Source organism: Diachasmimorpha longicaudata, chromosome 2 (genome assembly GCF_034640455.1).
Source record: "Diachasmimorpha longicaudata isolate KC_UGA_2023 chromosome 2, iyDiaLong2, whole genome shotgun sequence".
NCBI lineage: Eukaryota > Metazoa > Arthropoda > Insecta > Hymenoptera > Braconidae > Diachasmimorpha > Diachasmimorpha longicaudata.
In genome coordinates this window covers 3,806,539-3,834,353 of record NC_087226.1, presented here as the reverse complement: position 1 = coordinate 3,834,353, position 27,815 = coordinate 3,806,539, and the positions used below count along the sequence as shown (strand labels likewise).

Sequence of the window (27,815 nt, the reverse complement as noted above, 5' to 3'; positions counted from 1 at the left end):
TCAATTCAGCAATTTTGGCAGCGCATGATTTCCCCGGTGAGGTTCAATGCTCTGGCATGTGTCATTCTGGTGCGAGGGTGAATGCACTCACTTGTATGGTGAAACCAATTTTTGATGACCTTGTATTTTTATTTCTGTGATGATGAAGTTGGATTGATTAGTGGAAAGTAGAATTTATTATTTAGTGAAGGTGGTTGCTGTGGTTAATATTTATGGGAAATGCAGGAAAAACTATTTATATAGGGTTTTGGATATCACAGCCTATAAGTAAATGCAACTATGTTCCCTACTTTGAATCAAAATAATATAAAAATTTTCAACAATTAATTAAGGGCTGAATTTGGTTCATCATCAACCAGTGCAAGAAGAGAATTAAATGTGTTCTACCAATTTAGAAGACACTGTTCTCGACCTGGACAGTGGTGACAACGATTCGATCAGCTCTGCTATAGTGATGGGCAGGTAAGGGTTTGGAGACAGAGATCTCGTCTGTTCCGCTCTCTTATTAGACACAGTGGCCCACAACACTTCGCTGATGAGATCTTGGCTGTGGAGAATGTATCGAAGTGCTATTGTAACAAGATATTGATGGAAAAAAATGATCCGAGCGAGAGACCTCGTTGTCATCTGACTGTCCCATAAAAATTTTTCGAAATTATAAAAAAAAAATACATATATATCTGTGGCTCGTTTTGCCCCCTCCTCCGTCAATAAAAGAAGTGGCAACGTAAATCTACTGCATTTCATATTTAATTTAATCCCATTTCCAATGATTAATTTATTTCAAACATTGGTCTCAAGCGTAATTATCACACACAAAATTTTATTTGAAAGTGCTTGAATGTCATGTCGTCCCACATTTCTCACTCTGATGGTTTCATTTATATCCAAATTTCGTTTCCTGAAATGATTACTCATGAGTATGAAAACTCAGTCGTTTACACGCTCATAGAGAATTAAAACTCCAAATCTGTTACAAAAAAATGTTAGTACCTGTGGTATTTGGTTCAGTGTTTTCCACTTCTGTATTTGACGGCGATGAATCATCTACCGATATAACTCGGCTCTTATTTTTTTACAACATGAAATCGCGCAATATTGCGGACCCATGTTCCGATCGTTAAAACTGGACTTGAGTTATTCAGTCTTCAGTTTGCTGCCTATCACACCGATGAAAATGTGTTTCGTAAAATTCTATACCATTTGTGTTCTGTCCATGAGCTTTATATTTTACCATGGTGTTAAAGGTAAATCTTCAAAATGATTAGTCTCATATTTGTTTTTTGGAAGTTCGAACCGGCTTCTCGCCGTCATAAATTAAGATAATAAATATACAGTAGAATATAACAGGTCATAAAATGGGCTGAAGTTCATTAGCTTCTGGAATGAAAGTTGCTTGCATAAAACTGAAAAATCTTGAAAAAAAACATGAGATATATTTCGATGACCCTTTACCTTTAAACAATCGCGGTTAATTTTTGAAGAAATCGAGGTCAATGACCGGTCGATTTGGAATGAAAAACAAGCTGGCCACCGACACGATTCGGCAGAAATACTATGACCGCTACTTAACGCGTTATCATTTTTTTTCTTCATTTGTACCAATTCCATTGGTAGTATGCTGCCAAATGGATCCACACCAATTCGATTTTAGAAATGGAATAGTATATTTCGATACAAGGGCGACGGTGTGAAAGTGACCGTGAAGATACACGAGTTAAAACACCCCATCGCACGCGTATGCGAACTATTCTATTCGTTAGTGATGTTACATTCAGCGAGTGGCGAACTGTGCCATTTTTCGTTTACTCGTAAACGAAAAATCTGTTCGTTTTCAAGTTTTGAATTTTCATTAACAAGTAAACGACAAGGCACTTTTCTACGCGGGCTGAACGTGGTATAGCAGTGCCAAAATAGTATATTTCGATACAAGTTTTTACTTTCGTTTACGAAGACAATTTTCGATGCGAGCTGAACGTGGCAGGAGTGACAATAAGGTATATATTAGCAGTCTGAGGTGGTCGTGATATTAATATTCTCCAGGAGGTTTAAAAGATATATTCAAGCTATTCGTAACATGGACTTCAACAAAACCATAAATTTAGTAGTAACCACCCGACGTCTTCGTATGAAGAAAAACGAAATTTACAAATGTTGCTATCATAGAAACTACCATGCCGATCAAGCTGAAACGGCGCATCAAAGTGAAGGTTGTCGATGGCTATCATAAGTTCGAAATACAGATTTTCATCCACAAACTTTACTGTAGTTTTTCACAATTTTGTCAAAATAGAATTGTATCATTGCCAATTTTTCAGTCTAGACATACAGACGTTATATAAAACACATCGTTTTTAGCGTTTAATAATATTCGTGATAACTTGCAATTGGAATTTGACAATCAAAAAATCGATCGAATTCAAGGCTTTCATTCGGAAGCGAAAACAATTTAAAACCAATCTTTTGCATGAATTATAATTGCAGAAGTGAATGGTGAGCGACTACAACGGATGGTCAACGCCGATGATACCACAGTTGCAGAGTTTCCGTCAAATGCTATGATTCATTCTGTGTACATCGAGAATAACTGCAGTCATGGTTCCTATTGTGGTGGATCACTTGTTACCCCTTCTCATATTCTTACTGCTGCGCATTGTACCATAGTCCACAATCAATCTGCGAGATTTGTTTATTACCGGCATCCTAGCGAAATGTTCGTTGTACTAGGGATTAGTAGTATGCAGGAAGCTGTGCATCATCACATTGTACAGCGAATATATAGACATGAACAACACCACGGGCTTAACTATCGCAATCCTTGGTCAAGTTACGATGTCGCCATTCTCGAGGTAAATGAATCATTCGCCGATCGGCTATTGATAACTCAGCAAGATAGATCCGCTGCCTGAACATTCGTTCATTTCCGGTTCCATATGAAAGCTTCGTAGTCGTCCGATTTTCTCAATTTGCTTGGAAACGTAAAAATACAAAATTTGAGTGCCATGGGTGTCTGTGGGCGTGGTCAACTTCGTACAGTATTTCAGAAAATTCCGGAAATAAGTGAAGTTAGTCCTAGAATATCACATGTGGTCAAATCATACGCATTACTAAGAAGTAAATTTCGGAAATTCAGCTTGATTGAGCGAACATTTTTTCATTTTTTTAAATTTCCATTTAGTTCTGAACCGGCTTTCGCAAATATTTCGAAAACTATACAACTGATTTCAATTTTTCCCTTCTCAAAATATTCGAGAAGGGAAAAATTGAAATCGTTAATGTTTTCAGTTAGTATTACAGATATTCCAATGTTCCTATTTTGTCGAGAAGAAGTTTCATGATACGGCAACCTTGCGAAACATTCCTTCATCAACGTGAAATTTGTAATAAAATTTGAGGTTATTTCAGTTACAGGAGCCAGTAGATCTAGGTCCTACACTACAAATTATTAATTTACCATGCCACCCGCCAGACCTGGGTGATCAAGGTATACTGGTGGCAAGCGGATGCTCACGTCTCAACCCCCCGTTAGTGGGGCAATTGCAAAAAGCTGCATTTAAAGTAGTAAACTGCGATAATTGGGTGGTAATTGGTATAATTTGCATCAGGAGCGAAAACACTATAGTGATGCCAGTAAGTACACACTTGCAAAATTTCTACAGGATATACTTAACGAATTCTGGTACCACCCGAATAATCTATTGAGTGAATCATATTTTGTTGGAAATTTTCCTCGTAAAAAATTCTGCCATGAGAATCATGGGACACGACTGTTATTTTAAAATAACAACATAACAATTAACATGGAATTGAACAGATAATTTTTGAGAATGCGGTTACGTCCTTTGGGTCAAATCTAGCATAAAAGATCTTTATCAAAAGGTAAACTCGTGAATATCCAATGTAACGTGGTGGATTTTTACTCGCATAAAAATGGACCAGTTAACCCGCCCGTTTCCCTTGACAGTCCGAAAACGGAACGAATGCTCTGAAGGGCGCTAGTTGTTCTTTGTCTCGACGGAAACCACACACTGAAAAACGTACTCGAAGCGGATAAATCACGACAACGAACCAAAATTTAACTCAAACATAAACGTAGGAAAACTTAAACTAAAGGGTCAAGGAAAAGATGGTAAATGCTCACGCTGCTCAGGATGTAGGTTGTGGAGAAAGTGGTGGTTCGGGTGGTTGCTGGCCACTGGGATATTAATTCAATAAATAAAACCAACTCAAACACATATTTAATATTTCCTTACGGGACTATATTAACTTTACCTCTTGATAATAATAACCCTAAATACAATAATTTCTAGAATATTCTAAATTTTAATAAGAAATGCAAATATAACCCAATAGTTGTATGAGAGAGAGAGACCAATTACACAAATTATTCACCATTCCATTTATTTTAGGGAATGCAGCGTATTGTACGCAAACAGACCCAAACTGATTTTATCCGTACAATCTAATTCATTGAAGTTATAAAAAAAAACAAAATAGAAACCAAAGAAAATATGGTGACCCCAATGTCGGGCTAAATACGATTAAGTTACCCGAAACTAACATAATAAACGACAATTTTCGAAATTACCTCTGAACGGTACTTTAACATATCAGAACTAAAAGTTCCAAGACGTAATAAACGCAATTTATAACAAGAAATTCTAGCGCAACATAATCTACGAAAACATACGGCCTCCGAGTGCATAACCGAACACATAGCAGCTAGAACGACGGACGCGGGAGATACAATATACGGATTGTTTACCGTACCGTCGTGAGTTTTTCATTGTTTAATAATGATATCTAAAGCTTACACTGAGTCCCGAAATTCTCATCTCAGGGTAATAGTACAGTTTTCTTTTATTAATTGAGATAATGCTCTGTGCGGTAGAGCCTAAACAACGCCAAAGTTATGCATTTTTGTCTTTTTGCGATGTTCACGCTTTTGTGCAATTACTGACGTTTCACGTGTCCTGTCAAGGTTACTCAATACCTTGTAACCTTGAGAAGGTTGTCTATGTTTTGCGTGAGTCCGGGTTAAGATTAAAGAATTAGGGAATTTAGAATACACTCTTGCGCTAGTCGCCTACTGATTCGGTTCTGAGTTAATCGCCTTCTCGAATTTTTCGAGTCTTGTGTCATTGGCCTTTTGGTTTATTTTATATTCCAAAATAAATATTTGATACGGACCGTCCGTGTATTCTAAATTAACTTAGAATTATCTGCAAATTTTGCCTTTCATTGTTACCGGTATTCTTATTAATTTATGGAATATTGTGTCTGCGTTTATCGCCTATGGATTTATTCCATTTTGTTGCCTTTGGCCATTGCAACTACACTTTGCTACACAAAAGTGTCAATCGATTCGTCGTTTCTCGTGCGTTGATAACGTGGACGAATTTAATTTGAGCTTACATTACGCGCCTCCGTCGAGAATTTCCCGCGTATCCTCTTTCATCAAGGTCGCGTCTCCGTATATTGTATATCCCGCGTCCGTCGTTCTAGCTGCTATGCGTTTAATTATGTTCTCGAAGCCCGTCTGTTTCATAAATTATGTTATGCGCTACAATTTTTGTTATGAATTGCGCCTATTACGCCTTGGAACTTTTAGTTTTGATTTGTTAGGGCTACCGTTCATAGATAATTGTGATATTATCGTTTATTATATTGCTTTCGGGTAAATTAATCATATTTAGCCCGACATTGGGGTCACCCTATTTTCTTTAGTGTCTATTTTGATTTTTTTGGTGTGTTTGTAGTGGGATCTGGTTTAGGGAATATTTTTTAAGGATGGGCGAGATGAAGGTGGATCCGGGAGGATGATTGAGAGGGTCAACGAATCACTACACGTGTCGATTAGTAAACAAAAGCACTTTTTATTGTTATTCAACAAATGTCCAATATATTTCACCGAACGCGGGTTAAAAGGAAGCTAGTTAAGCGCGGTACAATTGTTTTATTAGCGACGGTTAATTTTATTTTTTGAACGAAACAATGAGAAGAAAATTAGTGCACGTGCACACGAGATGTTCGCGATGTTTACACGAAGGAATCCGGAAAGAGAAGAAGGGCGATTCCTGTATGTGAGGGAGGGAATTGTCCCAAATTTGGGGTCACATGACCCAAATAAAAAACAATCCCTCAGGTGTCGCCGCAGGTGTGAGGGTCAAGAATCTTGATGAGATTGTGTATACAGGTCACTGGGTGACCAACAGTGATAACCCAGAACCAGTATAATTCGGTGAAAAACCGAACATGGTGAAATTAATTAATTGGATTGGACGGATAAAAATCAGTTTGGGTCTCTCTGCGTACGATACCCCGAGTGGAAATTATGTCAGGCGCGCCTGAGGTTTGATCAGAACTTGATCTGGTGGTGGCGAGGTTCAACTGATCAGGCGAGACCTGATCAAGAACTGATCAGTTTTTGATTTGTTGCATCTGATCGGAATTACTCTGATCAGGTTCTGATATGATGAGCTTGATCTGAACCTGAGGTCCGTTCAACAGCAATCGCCTTGATCAAGTTCGGATGAGATGGGCCTGATTTTATACTGAGGTCCGTCCTCCTGCCATAATTCGGATCAGATTTTGGTCAGCTCAGCCTGGCATCAAATTGGGTTGTCCAATGCTGGTCAAATTCTGATGAGGTCATTCTGACCTGAAATTTCAGCGCCTAGCCAATAAGAATAGAGACTCGACTTACCCCCACTCCAATGTTTCCATCATTGTTACATCTGACGAGGACTAGATGTGATTGATGGAACTATTGTGGAGGGAGTCAGTAATTCCAGTGTGGATGACATTCTTCATAAAATGATCATCCTAGATATAAGTACTCAAGAAGAAGAAATTTATGCCATGGCATTACTTCATTCCTAATTTAATAAACCCAATTCGATCGTATTTTTTCTCGAGAGACTTCGAGCGCGCCCCTGCCCTCCGCTCGTCCCGGGTAAAAGGTGTGACCCAAAGACAAGGCCCTTTTGTCCTTTGGGTTGTCCACATGTTGGGTTTTTTAGGCCATAAACGGACATAAACGGAGAATGTTTCTTTGTCACGAAGACAGATGACGCATAGCTGAAATACTTGAGTCTCCCCCCTTCCCGCCCCTCCGTGCAGCATAGTCTGAGCCATCATTCTTCGTGGTTCAATCATCGTGGGTGCCGGTTTAAGGGTGACTTCGTGTTGTGACAGTTTATTAGTGAATTTTTGGCGTAAATCATTTAAGGAAAAGCCTAATCCAGTGTCTGATCCTTATCCAAAACGGTAAGTTCATTTGCTATTTATGTTTATTCGCTCATGGGAATTATGGAAATGTATTAAGGGGAGGGTATGGGATAAAATTTTTTAAAAATGATTCCTTTTTTATTTGTTAAATCGAATGTACAACTATTGAAGAATGTTGTCTCAAAATTTCAGCTCATTCGGAGTTAAACTGACTGAGATATGACGTCAAACACCGAGCCCCATCGAAAACCGTTCAGCGCGTCGAGCAGGTAGTCGGTTTTCTTGCCCAAAACTTTGAACGCATTTTTCTCGAAACGCCTTTTTTGAAGTCGGTGTCCACGATAACTCAAAAAGTTAGGCACCGATCGTATTGAAATTTTGCACACTTGTGCAACATAGAATTGACTCCTAGCCAACGGTCCCATTTTATTTATTTTTTGCTTCTATTCGATTTTACAGCCACAAAATGGCGCATTTTTAGGGCTAAAAACGTACTTTTACCTTCACCGACCGTTGGAAAGATGAAAAAAAAAATTTTCTTTTAAAAGGGCAACATTGGTTGGGAGATATACTTCTAAAGAACAATTTTTTTTTGTCCCATCTGTTTCGGATGATTCTACGATCTTATATCCGGGACACCGCAATGTGCGAAATTCCGTTGAGTGCCTACTTCAAGTGGCTGCAACTTCGTTGATTTTCGACATTTTGTTGTCTAGAAATTTGAAAACATATTTGAAATGTCACTGAATAATATGATAATAAAACTATTCAAAAATATTCAGTAGTTTTCTCAAAAAAAATCTTCAAAACCGCTTTTTTTTTGGCCCGTTATCCCATACCCCTCCCCCTCTTAAAGGTAAATTTTATCTCATCGGAAAACGTGCATTTTCGAAAAAGAAAATTTTTTGTTCAATATACCATTGCTTTAGTTCATAAATTTATTCTTCCATATCTAGAGCAACTAACAGCAGAGACCATAATCAAACGTTTGCCGGGATCGAAAGAAGAGGAACTGAATGACGCATTGAGCACGGCAGTCAATAATTATAAATCTTCAAAGATGAGACTAAAGGACGTTAGAGATGAAATTGGAATTCCACTGTAACCGAGTAAATTTCATATCCATCTACTTTGTCATTTAAAATTTAAAAACAATTATATCATTTTTTTTTCACACGTATACGTCTAAATTTACTGAACCTAGTCTTTTTACCACCTAACTAAATATCCTATCCGGTGATTATATAATCAAATTGAGACCGGATAGGATATGGTCTCAATTAATTAGGACCTCATTTGTTTGGCCTGATCAAATTCTGATTACTTGGGCCTGATCAAATTCAGATGTGGTCATATTGATCAAGTTCGGATCAGGTCAGCTTGATCAGGTCCGGACCGAGTGAAGGCGTTACATGCCTGATCAAGTTCTGATCCAGCCGTCGGATCAGTACCTATTTATATATGAGGTCTGACCTGATCAAGACTTGATCCGGACCTGAGGGAAATTTCGAGTCGGGACGCTATATTCCTAAAAATAAACGGAATGGTGAATAACTTGGTATAATTTGTCTCTCTCTCTCACATAAAACTATTAGATTATATTTTTATTTAATTATTAATAATTGGAATATTCTGGAATCTATTGTATTTATGGTTACTGTTATCATAAGATAACGTTAATACAGTTCTGCGAAATGAAAATTAAATATGGATTTGAATTGGTTTTATTTATCGAATTAATAGCCCAGTGACCACAACCGTCCGAATCACCCCTCTCCCCACAGCCTTCATCCTGAGCAGCGCGAGCATTTACCACCTTTTCCTTGACCCTTAGTTTAAGTTTTCCATACGTCTACGTTTAAGTTTGAATTTCGATTCGTTGCTGTGATTTTTCAGCTTCGATTAAGTTTTTTGGTTTGTTGTTCCCGTCGAGACCAAGAACGACTGGCGCCCTTTAGAGCATTCTTTCCGTTTTCGGACAGTCAAGGAAAAAGGGTGGGTTAACTGGTTCATTTTTATGCGAGCAAAAATCTACCACGTTACAGGTTTACGCGTTATATCTCTGAATCGAATATAGGAAATGAATGACGTTTCGATAAACTCGATTTTAAAACATTCCACAACCATATATGTTGAATCGCATCTCTTCAGCCTAGAAGTACTAAGTCTTTTGGCTATTGTTATATGAGAAAAAAAGCAATCAACTTTTTGAAACAGGGTGACAGCGGGGGTGCTTTCATCATCAATAATCGCATTGTCGGGATAATCGCATCAGCACCAGGACACGGGGGGTATTACATTCTAACGGATGTCTTTTACTATTTCGATTGGATTGTGAAAATCATTGGCTTGCCCGATGAATTTGCTTTCCTGGCTGGTAACTGACGAGTGGGAATGCATACAAATGAAAGAAAAGTCTGTCAAAATGTGTCAACGAAAAATTTGTAGAGATACCTTGGAAAACAAAAAGTCGTTTTGATTCTTCATATTTTGGTATATTGAATGTTAACGGAAAGTTCTGTATGATGAGCAAAAAATAGGTGAACTGTAACACTTACAATTCAAAATGAATTCGATTGGAATGTTGTAAAAAATTCAGTGATAAACTGTAAACAATGAATATTTGCTTGTCAATTGATTCTACCTCTGCTCCACCCATGTCCCACGATTTTTAGGAGACTCAGAAAAATTGCCAGACGATCTGGATTAACGTAAGAAATGCGTAGTACCACTGTTGTTATTTCAAGTCCAAAACATTTTCTTGGCCTTTGCTCCGTATGAGACTATTCATAACGGAGGGTTCACTTCCAATAGGCAGCGTTGTCGTCTTTCTATTTTTTGATTTTCTCTTTTTACTTCACAATGATATCGTATACTCTGCAATGCACAAATACAAACTTTAACCACCTCATGTGGGTACGAATGTTCCTTTGGTTAGTGTCTTTTTGAAATTGCAGAATTGAAGATCTAAAATCATTTAAAAAAATCAAAAATTGTGTCACCTTTTAGTCGTTAATGTTACAGTACTTTTTTTCACGGACATTAATATCACGACAGAAAAATCACACCAAAAATATGACAAACAAAAAAATAACAACCAAAAATATCTTAAGCAAAAATGGGACCAATAAGAATGTCCCGGTCACAGTTAGAAGAGGTCAAAGGGTCAGAACGTTTTGAGGGTGTGACAAGGCAGATCTTTTGCGCCCTTCCTCTTCCCATAATAATTAAGGAATAGAATACGGTAGGTTAGACTTTCGCTACCGTTGGTACCCCCCTCTCCAGTAAACTCCTACCCCTTCCCTCTAACACTACGCCACAGCACTCACAGTTGCCTCATTGCCATTGCCACGGTACACAGAACAGGACACTACGTGACGAAACATCAGGTGATTCGTCCAGGGATTTCCCCCCTGCCCCCAAGGGCACCGCGGAGAGAAGTGAGGCGCGTACCAATGACCACAGAACCATTTGAAACATCCCGGGAAACAGTCAGCGCATTATAAAGTGAAGTTAAGTATTGGATAAGATCATTGAAGAGAGAAGTTGAGGGAGGAACGGCGACGGGGAAGAGTTGTGGTAGACATCATAGAAGAATTGTAGAGAAGAAGAAGGCGAGGAGATAACCTACGGAGTAGGAGTAATTGAGAGGCTGTGGACATCGGCCATCAATCATCTGGCTGACATGATTCCCGACAAGCCGTGCTTCCCCTCTTATATTTTCTTCCCCTGTAAAATTGATTATATTTTCCTGCGCCCCTTGAAATAACCCTCTCTCCAACTGTAAGCTCGCATATTGTAATTAAATTTCCCCTGATTATTTGTATCACCCCTCCCCCACCCAAGTTTTTCTTTTTCATTTAATACAACATTGATCGTCTCCCTAACTTCTTTCAGTATTTTTTAAACAATATTAGAGTCTCCCCTTTTCTTATTTATATAGATTACTGCGTCTGTCACAGGCTTGTTGGCTTTACCCCTTCCTTCGAAAACTATTTAAAAGGGCCTGAAATGGTGATGTAATAAAAATAATAAAAAAGTCGACATTTAAATCACATAAATTATTAATCGCAAAACTCACACCAACGAGTTATTATTTTGTGCCCCCATTGTTCTAGTTTTTTTAGGCCCTCCCTTTCAATATTTTTATATTATATTAAAGGGACTATTCCCGAATATTAGTGGCTCGGTTGCAGGATATTAATCATAATATTCCTCAAGGGTAAGGTCACATGGGTTCGGCAACTGTAGAGCAGCATTTTCGTGTTTTGGCCCACAACAGAACCAACGAGTAGACTGGCCACTTCATTTGATTTTCTGTTTTCTGCTTCAATGTATGTACAGCCTTAACAGCTTCTACAGCAGCAGCATCGGGAGTATGTCAAGGAGGTTCGAGTACTTCGCCAATGACAACTCCTGTGATGAGTAAATGAACAAGCCCAAGGACGATAAAAAAAATAAAACTTCATAGACAAAACCATACCAGTGGTTTCATCGCAACTAGTGGGAATGAAAACTGAACGACCAGTTTCTTTCCACTGTCAACAACGCCATACAATAGAATTATTATTAGCCTGAAAACGTGTATAACGATATCCTTAATGCAATAACATAGGTTTGCTTTGCTGATTAAGAATGAACTTGAGCCCCATGTCAACGGTCTTGCTGGGGACTGACTATATCCCAGAATTATACTGATTAATGTCATCAGTTCCGAAGCGAAAACACCCAATGTAAACAATAAGGAAGAATATCTCGCTCGTCAACTTCAGTTTTCATGGAAATAATCGGGATTTCCTCAGTTCACCATTGACACATCAGAAAAAAAACTCGCGGGGATTAGAACTCAATTTAAAATAACGAGCAGGCTGACTAGATTATCTGTCAACATTTGGATGGTAATATTTTTGTTTCTGCTTATTTGGCTGTGATATTTTTACAATGAATGTTGTGATTGCGACAAAAAGGCCGTGATCGATTGGCCGGTCACCATTGCTAATGACGATGAAAAGTTTTCAAGAGGCGATTTTATTCTTCATAAAATATGTTTTTACGTTGATGTGAATTCATACCAATGAAGGAATTTCTGTATCGGGGAATATAGACTACCATATCTTAGCACTCTCACGGCTATCAACAAGTTACTGGACAAAATATTTCACGTTTATAAAAGTTTGTATCATGTCCTTACGTTCACACTAAACACAAGAAATACAAATGGAGAAACATAGTATTAATTATAGTTTAAAATACAATGTAATTTTTTTGCGATATTGTCCTGACTTTAACGTACATTCAGATAGATTTTTTGGATTTTCGAACATAGATATGTTGTGCACAGTGATAAAGTCAACTTGGCGATAAGGCTGTTCTGCGATATTCTACTAAGTTGTTTACTAAATTCCCACACACCTTAAAATCACTAAACAATACAACATACAACTCTGCCGTGTCACACCGGAATCCACTGATACATAAAACTGGATTTGACTCATTCAGTCTTCACTCTGCTGCCTGTCACGTCGATGAAAATGTTTTTCGGAAAATTGTATCCAATTTCTTTGATCTACATTTGTTTTATTTTGTACGATGTTTTAAAAGGTAAATCTTTAAAATCTTTAATCTTACATTTGTTTTTTCAAGGTCCGAACTGGCTTCTTGGGGTAGTAAATTGAAATAAGATAGAGGGAGAACAAGATAATAGACCAGCGAATTAGCTGGCAGTTAATTAGCTTGTAGAATGAAATCTCAACGACTGGTGGATTATATTTCGCTGTCTTGTACTCGAGATCAAATAGGTAGTAGCGTCTGTAATACGTGGTCCCAGAGAATATGCAAAAAAAATAGAATTTTTCCTATGGAACTGCCCCCTGCTATATATCCAACGTACTTCTGACTCAGTTGACATTATGTTTTCCTGTGCGGTGCCGAGAAGTCCCGCACGTTTTTTATTTCCTAAAAAAAATATTTTAAACGAACATCCATTAAGATCGCGAAAAAAGAGGATGGACAGCAACGGCGAGTATCACAGAGACGGGAAGCGTCGAAGAAAGAATCGAGAGGACGACACTGTTGAGGGGTTGAGAGCTTCTCCTCTTATATTGTAATCCTTTCGTGGAATATGAACATATTGACAGAGATCACTGGGGAACACATTGATACGAAGCCTACAGTTTTCGGGGATCCATTGTTTCAAATCTAGCAACAAATAGCCATGAGCCGCCGAAGTTGCATCAAAATAGGCTTCGTGCAGACATTTTGGATCCTCTGGATATATTTGGTGAGCCAAATGAACAATTTGCGCACGATCCCTGGGATTTTTAAATACGACGATGTAATTTGTATTCAGTGATATGTCTCTCTGATCTTTTCACTGTAGTCATTAATTGGAATTGGTGGAATAAATTGTGAGATATAAACGTGACACTGTGGTTTTTATGACGATGTCCTTTCGTAAATAAATCAACTATTACACCACTCGAGGATTCACGCATAAAATCGTGCAGGAGCCCCAATTTTGGTTTATTATCATCAACATCTCCAGATTTGGGTAGACCTTCACGAAATTCAAATGTTTTCCATAACCCGTGGAACCGCCAATCATTGTAGAAAAGGGATCTTTCCACCTCGCGTCCATATTGCCTTCTGATTAATTCTTTTCAAAACCTCATCATTTTATACAATTTATGATATCAAAAAAATATCTTGTATTTGGAAATTGTGGAAGGACAATGCGCGTAGGCGGAGTAGGTAAAAAGGTGAAGATGTGCAGTAACCTCGTGTGGCGCCAATAGTCAACCCCTTGACTTTTCCCAATATAGCTCGAAACGATTTAGCGGGGTCCAGTGGTCCCTCTGAAGGAAATACTGCACCTCCAGAGGATCATTTTGATTAGATAGATAATTTTGATCTTCAATTATTCGCTGACTATTCCCTTGAAAATAATTTTCATAGAGGTTTATTTGCAAATTTCTAGTCTGAGCTCTTTAATATTCAATATGGTGGTGGGGAAGATGTGATAAGTGATCCTAAGGCTTTAGAAACTGTTGAAGAGTTCAATCTAGATTCACTAGAGCAACAGAATGGTGAGTCTCTAATTTTGTACCACTTATAATAACGAGAAAAAATTTTTTGCCGACATATTTTTTACATTGAATAAACAATCAACTCAATTTCAGATGAACAAAATGGCCGTGATGAAAAGATCGAAGCTCTACCGTCAGCCTTGAGGACCATACCACGATCGAGCCAGAAACTTCCACGTTTCAAACTCTGCACACATGTGATGGAGTTTGCAATCAACCATTTACCTAACGGACGTAATCCTATCGACTGGTTTCAAGAAGCGTTTCGCGACGTGTATAATAAAATTATGGGGGCTGGAGGACGCGGTATGACTCGAATGTGCCTTACATTCAATTTTCCAAATATGCCAAGAAACAATACCTGGATAAGCCTCCGTGCGATCAACGGTTATGAGTTTTGAGATTTATGTAATTTTGTGAGCTCACAAGACACATTTTGGATCAAACTTCATGTGGGTGTAGCCCTGGTACGTCAAGGAGGTTTTCTTGAGAACGATATTAAAAGAGGGTTGAGTAGAAAAAGTATTCTTCACCTTTTGAATGAAGATGGTTTGTGCCTAGCCCGATCACTTATTGCGGCCAACGCACAGGCCAAAAAATTAAAAACTAGATCGGATAAGGATAAGATACGGCCATGCAAGGATAGAATGAAGCCTGAGGAGGCCAAAAGACTCACTCGAATGGCAAGAGTCATTGCTCCTGACGAGGGCTGTGGTCTACAAGAAGTCGCTCAATATCAACGATACTTGGCTGAAGAAGGATGCCTTATCACGGTTTATTCCCTCAAGAAAAATGGAAAAGATCACCCGGTACTCTGCGATGGTATACCTGAAATAATTAACAGAAAAATACCGGTTCGAAATACCCAGCCGATTGGGTGTTATCCTGAAGGTAAACACGATGAGCCAATACAAAATTTACCTTGTTTCTTTCGAGTGAAATATTATTGCGAACATTGTAACAACCCTTACACTATGCAAGGACATGTTGTGATCATACTTGTGAGAGGTGCTTGAATAATCCTCTGTGTGAATCTACCATTGTTGATAAAATACTGTAATCGAGAGTTTCACGGTCAATTGTGCTTCGAACAGCATAAGAGACCAGGGTCCCTCGGTGGATATAATCCGACCGTCTGTGAGGATATAAAATTGTGTGAACAATGTAATCCAAAAATCGATCATCGCAAAACTCAAAATCATATTTGTCATAAATATTATTACAATGTATGTCAAAAGGACGAAGATATTTCTCATCTGTGGTATATGCCTACGTCACAGAGTAAGAAAAAGTTGACTTTGAAACGTATGGCGTTTATTTTCTATAATTTTGAGACCAGACAGGACGAGCTGGTGCAAGGAACTACTGATGTCAACGTACACGCTGCAAACCTTTGCGTTGCGCAAAATGTATGTGACCACTGTGCAGAAATGAATGACGATGAAATATAATTGCATGATCGATTGAACTTACCTATAAGTGATGGTCGATCAAGGTTATATGGCTGACTCGTCCGACGAGATCAAACTCCCATCCCTTACAAGGTTGACATATTGACCCACCCAAAGAATTATTATTATTATTATTTTCAGTCGCGAATTAATTAACTTTAAAAAAGTTATGTCGACTGAGTCAGAAGTACATTGGATATACAGAAGGGGGTAGTTCAATAGGAAAGATTGAAATTTTTTGGAGAAATTCTGCGGGACAACATAGTAAAGACGCTACTATCTATTTGATTTCTTCGAATGAGCCAGCTCATACAAACGTGATCGATCATCACTTACAGGTACGTTCAATCGATCATACAATTTCCAATGAAAAACAAGCAGGCGACCGACGCTATTCAATCGAAGTGACGTGACTTTGTTACCACTACCGGATGGATTGTGCCCACCTGACGTCTGATGCCCTCATATCATAGATAATATGATAATACCGAATTTAATGGTTTATCCCGATTTTCTATGTAATTATTGAGCATAGAATAATGAAAATATGAAAAAACGGAAAAATAGCAATATCTCGCGAGCTTTGTATTTACGGGTATACACGTTTCTACATCTAGCTTTTGTATGGTGTTCACTTGCAGTAGTTTTTAACATACTGACGAGTAACGAAATAAACAAAAGTAGTTATCACTCAGGAATTGGTCGACGGATGGACTCGAAACGACGCATCAAATTAAGGGTTGATGATACCTATCACAAGTTGCAAATTCAGATTTTTAGCTTCAAATTCGACGATATTTTTTTACAATTTTCTCAAAATTATTCTTCAAACTGGCGAAGTATCCAGCGGATACACACAGACAAGACATGAAAAATATTGTTTTTTCGCATTTCACAACTTTCCAGATAATTTGCAATTTGAATTACAAAATCAAAAGCTCGATCAAATACAATACAAAATATGACACCAAATTTTTACATGGATATTAATTGCAGACGTAAATGGTGAGCGAGTGAAAAGGATACTCAATGCCGATGACGCCACAGCTGAAGAATTTCCGTCAAATGCCTTCATTCGTTCTGTGTACATCCGGAATGGCTTACACTATCCTTCCCATTGTAGTGGATCACTTGTTACCCCTTCTCATATTCTTACTGTTGCGCACTGTACAGTATATCTCAATCAATCTGAGAACTTTGTTTACTACAGAGTTGCTAATGAAATCGTCGTTAAAGTAGGGATGAATAGTGCGCAGGATGCAGTCTACCAGTACAGTGTAAAGCGAATATATAGACACGAAAAACATCACGCGCTTATCATAAACAATCCTTGGGTCACTTACGACATAGCCATTCTTGAGGTAAATGAATCATTGCCAGCTTGAAAATTGAGAACTTGTTTAGTTGTCAGCTAAGATTCACTGACGGCGAAAACTTTGTCATTTTTGTTTCCGAATGGATGCTTTGTAATCGTCCGACTTTCAAAGTTTCTATTTTCGTTTGGAAATTATATAAAATGGGCTAAAACATAAAAATTTTTAATTTGAGCACTATGGGTGTATAAAAGAAAGTTGGTCGCGGGGGGGTCAAAGTTCAGCGAATCCCCGGTATTACTATGGGTTAAGTCTGTGTCATCAACGGGAGATTTGTCATGAACTTTTCGTTTGTTTCAGTTACACGAACATGTAGATCTAGGTCCTACACAACAAATTATAAATTTGCCATGCTACCAGCCAGACCTGGGTGATCAAGGTACACTGGTGGCATCAGGACGCACATCTCTCGATTCCCCATTAATGGGAAAATTGACAAAAGCTGTATTTAAAGTAGTAGAGTGCGATGATTGGGTGGTATTTGGTATAATTTGCATCTGGAGCGAAACCGCCAAAGTGATGCCAGTGAGTATACACTTGCAGATTTTCTATAGGCTATACTTAGTGAATTCTAGTGGGAATTTAATAATGGTTTGAGAGCGAATCACATTGTGTTGGATGTTTTCCTCATAAAAATTTCTGCCAAGGGAATTGTGAGACAGTTTGTTAACAGTTAGCATGGACCTTGCAAATGTATTTACATGTTAAGATTATATCACTGTGTTGGGGAATTATGCATAAGAAAGAGTCAAAAACAAGAGACAAAAAGTAGATGTACAACTTTATCGTGTTTCAAGATACATCCGTATGATAATATAGCTAATCACTCTACGATTCCAGTAAATATCTATGCGTTACCTCGCCTTAACTTCTTTAGACTAATATTCAACTAATATGTCAACTAATAATTTTTGAGAATACGGCTAGGTTCTTTGTCTCTGATCTGCGATAAAAGACTATTAGGAAATATCAAACTTAAGGATATCCAAGTATTCTAAAAACTCGTGATTTTTTAGCCTGAAAAACTTGACGACTTCGTTTGTATGCAGGGAACCTAGAGGGAAATATCAGATAATTTCGAAGTTCGAGTGGTATTCGGGGGATTATTTTTTGCATCCAAATCTTGGCCGATAGAATTGCACCATGAGACATAATTTTCAACGAATTGCCATTTAATCTGTCAGATACAATTGAGGGTTACTTCAACATTTGTTTTTTTTTATATATATCAACATGCAAAATTTCCAGTGTAATTTCCAAGAATTTCCGCTGAAATACCGTGTTGACTATATAAAATAACGTCGAATGGTGCAATCCTATTGGCCAAGATTTGGATGGGAAAAATAATCGCTGATATTCGAGGTAGGCTATACAAAATATCAACAAATGGTGCAATTCTATTGGCTGAAATTTGGGTGGGAAAAATAATCCCCCAAATACCACTCGAACTTCGAAATTGTCTGATATTTCCGTCAAGGTTCCCTACAAACAAATAAGCTAACGCGTATAAACTTGATGCGTTCATTTGTTTGCAACGAACCTATCGGAAAATATCCGATAATTTCGGAGCTCTCCCTGATGAATTTTGTTGAAACAGGGTGATAGCGGTTCCGCATTCATAATCAACAATAGAATTTTTGGAATAGCGGCGGCAGTACCATTCAAGAGGAACTATTATATTCTAACGGATGTCTTTCACTATTTCGATTGGATCGTGAACATTATTGGCCTACCGGATGAATTTGACTTCCTGAGTGGGGTTTACTGACGAGTGGGGATGTATACAATAAAACGAATGTCTGTCAAAATGCATTCACAATTTGTAGAGATGAATTGGAAATCCAGAAACCCTTTTGTTTCTTCATAAATCAGTATATTAAATGTTAAACAACAGTTCCGTATGGATGAACAAAAATCGTTGTAGCTAACCTTGTTCATACGGAGTCGAGAATCTAGAATTAAATTCATCTTATAGTATAGCTTGACAGAGACAGTGACGTGAAAGAATCCGCGACAAGAACCTCGGGTTTCCATCAACTATTGTTTTTCATCATGGAGAATCTCAAAAAATATGATGGTTTTTAGATCTTGTCTGCCCAGATGAGGGTTTCCAAGCTTGGACGATAGGCTCAAACTTGGTCCAACCTCGGTTACCAAGCCTCGGGATTCCTAGTTTTGACCACGGTTGAACCTATGGTAATTCCTAGGTAAAACCAAATTTGGCGATTCCTTGTGAATTAAAGCTTGGCTACCAAGGCAATTCCTATCTTGATCCAAGCTTGAGTCTGCGAGCTTGAATTGATAAGTTTAAACCGAGCTCGGGCCAATATATTGTGAAATAAATAGTTTATATTACATAAAGATATAAATCCATATTTTTTGTAAATAAATATATTATTTATTTATTTTATTTTCTTTCATTTTTTGCAAGTTCGAGAATTTCTAACTGGTTATCATCGGAGGGCTTTGAGCCAAAACCGGAAAACTGTTAACAAAATTCGTGGAAAAAAAATAAAGTTGATCATGATGGTCAAAGAAAAAAAATTAAGTCAGAATTTAAATTGGAAGGGTTATCAACTTTTGACAGTTTCGTTTGGCTATACTAATGCTTGGGTTGGGGGGAGCGAGCTGAATATATTTTTTTTCAAGTCAAACTTGGAAGTCGAGCTTGGGTGAAGGCTGATGACCAAATTAGGCTGAAGCTTGATCTCAAATTGGGTGACGCTTGGATCAACGTTGGTCCAAGTCTGGACGCCGAACTTGATTCAAGCTTGGATCAAACTTGGGATCCAAGCTCGGCCGGGCGTTACAAACCAAGGGCTAGCCAAGATTGTTCCAAGCTTGGAAACCAAGAGCGAACCAACCTAGCCTAGTCTCGCTTGGTCCAAGCTTGGACCAATGGTGAATTCCCACCTGGGTGTGTGTATGAGCTATTACAAAATTTATTGTTTTGTTGGAGTTCATGCTGATGGTCCGTACCCGAACTTATTTATTTAAATAATGAAACAGAAGTCTTATGAACGGCACACGCGGAACACACCTTTACCAATCATTACAAAACTGTTTGACCACCCGAAAAACCTCGCGATTATCGATTGCCATCATGTGGAAGGGTGACTCACCATTGTTCACAAGAGGAACACTCAATGCATTATTATGAAAACAACCTTCCCACGTTATGGTTTTCGGAAACGTCGCTAGGCCTATTGATCTACTCTACTTACATGATATCAAACACTTAGGCTACTTTCCACTGCTAAGTGGTCGAGGGGGGGGGGGAGGTCCATACTGTCGGCTAGTCCACATCGCCGAAGGACACTTAGCAAGCATGACTGTGTCGAGCTACGAATGACTCACACCAATATGGCCATCGCGTGGAACCTCGGGGTGGCGGGGTGGTTGGTGTTTCACATGCTGACACCCAGCATGACCAATGACACCAATGAAAAGTAGAAAAGTAAAAACAGAATTAGGCGAGATCAAACAGTTTATTATTGATTAAAAATAACTCGGTTTCGCGAAGATCCAGGGGAAAACCCGTCGGAGGAATAACAGGAAGACAAGAGAGACAGAAGTATAGGGATTAATGTAATCAAAAGTTATACTCTTTGCGGAAATTGAAGGAAATGCTCAGAACGCGAAATTGATGCTTGTATTGGGGGTTCCAGGGGTTGTTCAGCACCTTTCACATGGGTGCCAGCATGTGTCAGGTAAGTGTTTGGAGCTAGATATCTCGTCTCTTCCGCTCTTTGATTAGACACAGTGGTCCACAACACCCCTATTAGGTTAAGTAGATCATTTTAAACTCCCTAGCGATTGTTGGAGATGTACAAGGTTTCCTTACAAGTCAGAGCCCATATTTTTAATTATGATGGCTTTGAGTAGCACACGAACTTGTGACCTATAATTTATAGTTTCACCTTTCTAGAGCCATCGTATACGTAATTGGTTTGTACAATAAGAGTAATCCTCTTTTTATCTCTGGAGTGATAACGTTAGGGGATGCATACACAGAGCATCACATTTATTACCCTGATTTCTGAATTAGAGCATAACCGAAGTGTGCATTTTTGTTGTGTTTGAAACGTGAATAATTAACAGCAGTCGGTATCAAATGACAGACGACCAGTGCCCACAAATGTCGACTGACCTGAGTCAGTCGTTCAACAAGCTCGTCTCGAAAACTCAAGTGAGTCAGTTAGGCCTCGTCAGTCTCACGATGTGGTAGTGTCACTTCAACTAATCTCTAAAATCAGCTGCATCAACGGAATTCAGCTGTATCACCAGCAATTCAGCTACATCACCGACGTCAGCTACATCACCGCAGTTCAGTAAAAGAACGATATTTCATTATATATTTAAATCAACAGTTAAAAATGAAATAATTATAATTCCTAGACTTTGGTGTCACGCGGCCTCCAATAAAATTTTGCAATAAAAACCCCTCAACCAGTATCACGAGTGAACGACTATTCAACACCCGTTAGAGTCAATGTCCATCCTCCTCCTTCACTCGAATTTTCGATCCCACATCCCCCCGAAATTCAGTAACTTCTCAAAGAGTTGCACACCGAGAAGCGGCTTTTAATAGTTATCTTAAAAAGTACATTTGACTGACCACTCTGACACTCGATCGTTCCTCGTCACGTACTGACGGAGTCAGGGGACCCTCGTGGCTCTTCCTAACTTATTGAGTTGACATTCCTCACAGTTATCTACGTAGTATTCAACATCAGAGTTAATTCCCCTGCAGTCATATTGTTACTTCAGTTTAGCATACACACGTTTTACACCAGTATGACCGTGTCTCCTTTTACCTGCGCCTGAGTAACGACATTTATTCGACTCAATGCATCAGCGTTCGTATTTTATTTAGCAGGTTTGTGTGCCACTTGGTTTATGATGCGAAAACCTAAAAACGGCGATATTTCAAAATTCTACCCGATAAAATGTGAATATTTCGATCGCTATTGATAGGACCGATATTTCGACAAAAAATTGAACGGCTTGCCGTAGTTTTTGAGATATTGAGAAAAAGGGAAATTCATAAAAGCTGCTATATCACAGACTCATCAAAGTAAAGGTTAATGATAGCTATCATATTGGAAACTCTAGCGCTGAACGACGCGCTCTTGCGGCCGTGGCGTGTATTAGACCTGATGGAGGTGACTTCCCGTCTGATGGAAATCTCTAAAGACGCAAAACGGTCGAGAATCCGTAACTGGTAAAAATACCACGTTACAACACACAGCCATGATAGACAAAACATCGTGTCTTCGAGTTCTTGTCGCAAAGTCTTTCACCCAATCCTCTCTGTTAAACTGCATACCATCAATTTAATTCTCCATTTTTAATCGGCGCCAAGCACCTTGGCTTTGCGCCAACTATGTTTTTTCGATCATACAGAACTATTATTTAACATTTAACAGACCAATGGATAAAGGAATAAAATAATTTTTTTATCTCCAATTCATCTCTCCAAATTTTGGATTGACATATTTTGACCAACATTTGTTACAATTCATGCATCCCCACTAGCCAGTACAATGAGAGAAAGATATAATTTCGCTCGTCATATGTGCAAACAAATGCTTGAAATTTCTAATCGTAAATCCTCTTCAAATTCTTATCAGAATAATATTTAATTGCCGAAATTAAAGGTTCCTATCAATGTAACCGGCCTTCAAGAAGTCAAATTCATCTGGCAAGCCAATAACTTTCACAATCCATTCGAAATAGTAAAAGACATCCGTTAAAATATAATAGTCCCTCTGGAGTGGTATTGTCGAGATTATGCCATAAATTCTCTTGCCGATTATGAAAGCAGAACCGCTGTCACCCTGTTTCAAAAAGATGAATTATTTTTTGCACTTTTTCATACATGACAATGTCCGAAAAACTTAGCGATTCTAGGCTGAATAGTTACCGTTCAGAATATATGGCTCTGAAGTTTTTCTAATCGATTTGATCAATACGTCATTGATTTCCAGTACATTATTTTTTACCTAACGTAGTTTGTCACGACGCATCAATTCATCAAATGGCTATTTTGGTGTACATCTGAGTATTTTGAAGCCATTGTAATGTTGTTTTAATTGAAGAAAATTGACACTTTCAAAATTTTCGTCCCAACCTTCTTTATGCAATGAATTTAGTTCTACAATTCATGTTCTTTAAATTCGGAGATATAATTCATAAACCCAACTGGTAGATCAGTCAACTTAATTACGGGTATCCAAGTTGTTACGGCAAATGACATTTTTTTCCTTCAACACCTTCAATAAACAGTGTATTCGTAATTATCGATGAATGCAGATTATTATATAATGAATGAAGAAATTTGTCGCAAGAATTTAGAAAAATTATTGCATAATATTTCGATTAATTTTTCTTCTTGAATTAATTTTTCTTCTTGACTCTCATCATTATATCGTATGCTGAATAGACGACGACACTGCATGCTGCTGATACCCAGGTGAGGGTTTCCAAGCTTGGACAATAGGCTCGATTGATACGTCAATCTCTTATAACCTCATTTCATATTTGTGTGAAATGTAAATTTGATGACAGGAATGGAAAGGGTATTTGGCAAGAACTGAATCGAAGGAAGCTTTTCCGGAAGTGCCATTGGAAGAAAAATCTCAAGAAGATTACTGTCACGAAAATTCGTAAAACCGTTTTTGTTTATAAATCAATAATTAATTTTAATATTTAGAACATTTCAAGCGACAAATTTACGTTCATATTCGGAACACGTTGCATAGTGTGAGGAAATACCATGTTGCCAAATCAGTGGAGTCCTCGCATTCAAACCATTCGATATGTCCACTGCTCAAATCGGAATGTTTTCAACTCAATTTTTTCCTCTTAGTTGTCCGGATAGTTATATTTTTCAATATTTTGACAAATTCTTGAAATTATAACGACCAAACTTATATGCGGTTATACATGTGAACAATCGCTCTCACATTACTGTATCGTTTAAAAGATACTTCCGAACCCCGTGGTAGACCTTGGATTGATCAAAACTCGAAAAAAATAACACTTCTTAATAAAAATAAACAATGAATTAATTTTATTCTGATTTGTACGGTAATACAGTGGACTGTATTGAACGTTGCGCAGTCTGTTGCAACTGACGAAAAATGAGCAAGTCGCGGCTTTTGTACGTTAACAAAGTCTAGCAAGAAACGCTGTGATTGGCTCGGTATTGTGAAATTGGGGAATACCCGGAGTAAAGACGTATTAGAAATATAATACTGTAAATATTGGGACTCATAGAGTTCAGCTACGCTGAAGGTCCCCTGGGACGCTGGTGATGGTCATGGGGACAGGGGAGTTAGTGACACAGGATTAGCAATTTTAGTATATTGAAAATGATTTTATAAGGATAAATGCGAAAAACGAAAAATAAGGTGTATAGCGCAAATGACAGGAACTAAGTGGCAAAAATTGAGGGACAGATGTGGGGGAATTACCCAGTAATAATTTGGATACCTCTAATAAGAACAAAAATCAAGAAGGACTTGAAAATCACGACTCAACATTTACTAACAATGAGATTGAGGATGTAAGAGCACTGCTTTTAGAGTAATTGTGCGTGATAATTTATTTTTCTGATTACAATATCCGGAAACTTGGATTGGATTCACGCTCGAAATAAACTTTTGATCTCTCTCCAGATGTGTTGAAAGGAATTTGGCTAAATAACATTGTTTTCAATACTTGGATATCCTTAAGTTGACCTTTTGGTGAAGATCTTTTATGCCAGATTAGAGACGAAGAACGTAGCTGTATTCTCAGAAATTATCGGTCGAATTTCATGTCGACTGTTAGAATAGCAGTCATGTAGCATAAATCTCTTGGTAGGAATTTTCATGAGGAAAATTTCCGACAAAATGTGATTCGCTCTCAAGCCGTCATCGAATTGACACTAGAATTCGCTAAGTATTTCGTGTAGAGATTGTGTAGGTGCGTACTTACTAGTGTCACGGTAGCGGTTTTGCTAGAGACGCAAATTAGGCCAGTTTCTTCCCAATCAGTGCACTCTACTACTTTAAACTGAGCTTTTTGCAAATTTCCACCCGATTGATCTTGGGCAGATGGGGGGCTGGCTCCGAGCAATATGCCTTTATCACCCAGGGCTGGATGGTTGCATGGCAGATTAATAATTTGTCCTGTAGTATACAGACTTGCCTGTTCATCTAACTGAAACAAGCGGAAACTTCATGAAAAATTTCACCTTGATGTAGGAATGGTTTTCAAGTTTACCGTGCTGACAAAATTTTTTTGGACAAAACAGAAAAAATTAAATATCTTGAAAACGTGATATCAATGAGGGTATATTTTGGAATCATTTGCGATGGAGTTGATTGGGACGAAAATTTTGAGAGGTGAGAAATTGAAATGGGTTTGATAGTTCTTGAGATATTTGCGAAAACCGGTTCAGAACAAAATGAAAATTTATGAACAATCATGGGACCGACGTTGACTATACGCCGATATCCATATGGTGCTCAAATGTTGTATCTTTGCGTTTCAAGCCATTCCATATAATTTCCACGTAAAATTAGGGAATTCCAAAATCATGCGATTGCAGAGCTTTCACGTAAAACTAAACCTGACAGAGTTTTTACAGTCAGCGAATCTGAGCCGATGACTTGACACATTATCAATTTCCAAGCTAGGAATGATTCATTTACCTCGAGAATGGCTATATCGTAAGTTGACCAAGGATTGCGATAACTACGCACGTGGTATTGCTCGTGTCTATGTATTTCTATGACACTGTAGTTGTCGGAAGTTTCCTGCAGTCTATTAACCCCTAGTGTAACAAAAAGTTCTTCCGGACGAAGGGAGTGAACGAAGTCTGTCCGTTCATTGATGTGGAAGGTACAGTGTGCAGCAGTAAGAATATGAAAATGGGTAACAAGTGATCCTCCACAATAGAAACCAGAGTATCTGCCGTTCCGTATATACAGAGAATGAACGAAGGCATGTGACGGAAATTCTTCAATTGTAGCGTCATAGGCATTGACCATTCTTCGTAGTCGTTCGCCATTTACATCTGTAATTAACATTTATGTAAAGGGTTGGTTCCAATTTTTTTTTATTCGGAATGGGAGCATTGTATTTGAACGATTTCGGATTCTCTGATTTAATTGCAACTTGTCAAAAATGAAACGATATTTGTTACGTCATTTCTGTGTGCGTATAAAAACATCGAAAGTTTTTCAACTAATGATCGCGAATCAGGTTGTATGAATGCCAAATCAGTTAGGGATCACTATGGCGTTAAAATTGAATTAGATCAGTGATGATGAATAATCTCTCGGTAAACGGGAGCATTGATTAATGATTGGGTGCCCAGCTTAGATCGCAATTAAAATCGACAGATCGTATCTGATATTGAAGCTTGTATCGCGGTTATCCTCAGTTTGGTATAAGCCTGGACTAGCTTGGTTGTAGCTCGGTATCCAAGCTTGGACGAAGGTTGGGACAATGGTAAATCCCGACCTAGAAATCGGCTAGGTGGTTCCAGAGATATTACACCTTTTGCGTGAATGTATTTCCTTGAATATCTCATGAACCGTTCCACAGATGTCCTTTTTTTCTGAAAATACTCGTCTCCATGGGAACCATATAAAGTATATGAAAATACGCATGCCTGTTGATACAAAAATCACGAGATATTGCCATTTTTCCGTTTTTTTTTCATGTTTCCCGCAATGTTTCTACAATCAATAATTTAATGAAACATTGGGATAGCAATTTAAAATGGGACATCATCACAGCTTTTATGATATGAAAGTATTAGTTGTTGTGTGGGTAGAATCCATCAAGTGGTTGTTACAGAAATGTATTGCTTTATTGAAATTCATGTTACCAACCGCTTAAATATATCTTTTTGAACTCCCTGGCCAATACCAACACCACAACTAACTCACATCGCGCATATCTATCTTTTCATTTTTGAAATTGAATTGGTGTGAATGTCTTGGGCAGTATACTATTAATCGAATTTGCAGAAATTAAAAAAAAATGATGACGAGCCAAGTATTGATCACGTGCTTGTTTTCTATTTGAAATCGATCAGTCGCTGACACTGGCCTCATTGAAAATTACCGGCCATTTTTTTACTGATATAAATCCACGAAAATCCGTCTCATGATTTTTTTCAGTTTTATCGAAACACCTTTCATTAATCATAAAAGCTCGTAAACTTCAACTTAAGTTCCTGATCTATTAAATGCTATTCCAAATTTTATTTTATATTCCGTATTTTACTGTACTACTCCGAGATGCTAGTTCGAATTTTGATGGAACAAATGTAAGATACATAATTTTAAAGATTTACCTTTAATAACATTGTAAAATATAACGCACATGCAGGTCACAGAAATTGTAACCAATTTTCCGAAAAACATTTTCGTTAGCGTAACAGGCAGCAAAAGTGAACAATGGATGAGTCAAAGCCAGTTTGATGTATCACTGGATATCTGTGAAATACGGCAAAGTTCTATGTTGTAAAAGTGAGGAATTTTTATGTCTGTAGAAGTTTATTAAACAAGTCAGTGCCATATGGTAGAACCGTCCGCTCGCCAAGGTGACCTTCACTACTGGTAACACCTGCGCTAGAAAGTTTACACAATCCATCAAAATTGAGGAACTTATTC

The 27,815-nt window shown here is 38.1% G+C and overlaps 2 protein-coding genes and 2 long non-coding RNA genes across 8 annotated transcripts; 2 read left to right on the top strand and 2 right to left on the bottom strand.

Moving 5' to 3' along the window:
* The first annotated feature begins 1,082 nt into the window (after nucleotides 1–1,082).
* Nucleotides 1,083–9,850, top strand: LOC135173156 (trypsin eta-like). The gene is made up of 4 exons (XM_064139849.1): nucleotides 1,083–1,247; nucleotides 2,485–2,849; nucleotides 3,406–3,630; nucleotides 9,448–9,850. Exons 1-4 carry the CDS (start codon nucleotides 1,109–1,111, stop codon nucleotides 9,613–9,615), a joined length of 897 nt encoding a protein of 298 aa, XP_063995919.1. The 5' UTR covers nucleotides 1,083–1,108; the 3' UTR covers nucleotides 9,616–9,850.
* Nucleotides 2,841–10,443, bottom strand: LOC135173160 (uncharacterized). Its single transcript, XR_010301264.1, has 3 exons — nucleotides 10,233–10,443; nucleotides 9,875–10,107; nucleotides 2,841–2,969 (listed from the first exon to the last, which is right to left on the bottom strand). It is a non-coding gene; the product is annotated as an uncharacterized LOC135173160 (long non-coding RNA).
* A 1,715-nt stretch (nucleotides 10,444–12,158) lies between these two features.
* On the top strand, nucleotides 12,159–19,544 carry LOC135173155 (chymotrypsin-C-like). 5 transcript variants are annotated; one of them, XR_010301259.1, is made up of 5 exons: nucleotides 12,159–12,831; nucleotides 16,105–16,284; nucleotides 16,763–17,127; nucleotides 17,440–17,664; nucleotides 18,737–19,544. XR_010301259.1 is itself a non-coding variant. In XM_064139848.1 (5 exons), the coding sequence occupies exons 2-5, from the start codon at nucleotides 14,963–14,965 to the stop codon at nucleotides 18,905–18,907; spliced, it is 1,005 nt and encodes a 334-aa protein (XP_063995918.1). In that variant the 5' UTR covers nucleotides 12,160–12,778; nucleotides 12,874–14,962; the 3' UTR covers nucleotides 18,908–19,544. The 5 variants fall into 5 exon arrangements, 2 of the variants coding, with proteins under 2 accessions (XP_063995918.1, XP_063995917.1); XM_064139848.1 differs by lacking the exon at nucleotides 16,105–16,284 and adding an exon at nucleotides 12,874–15,206 and having other exon boundaries at nucleotides 12,160–12,778; XM_064139847.1 differs by lacking the exon at nucleotides 16,105–16,284 and adding an exon at nucleotides 12,874–15,206 and having other exon boundaries at nucleotides 12,160–12,814.
* Nucleotides 19,545–22,577: 3,033 nt separating this feature from the next.
* On the bottom strand, nucleotides 22,578–27,646 carry LOC135173159 (uncharacterized). The gene is made up of 4 exons (XR_010301263.1): nucleotides 27,497–27,646; nucleotides 25,842–26,206; nucleotides 25,123–25,347; nucleotides 22,578–22,979 (listed from the first exon to the last, which is right to left on the bottom strand). It is a non-coding gene; the product is annotated as an uncharacterized LOC135173159 (long non-coding RNA).
* Nucleotides 27,647–27,815: the final 169 nt, after the last annotated feature.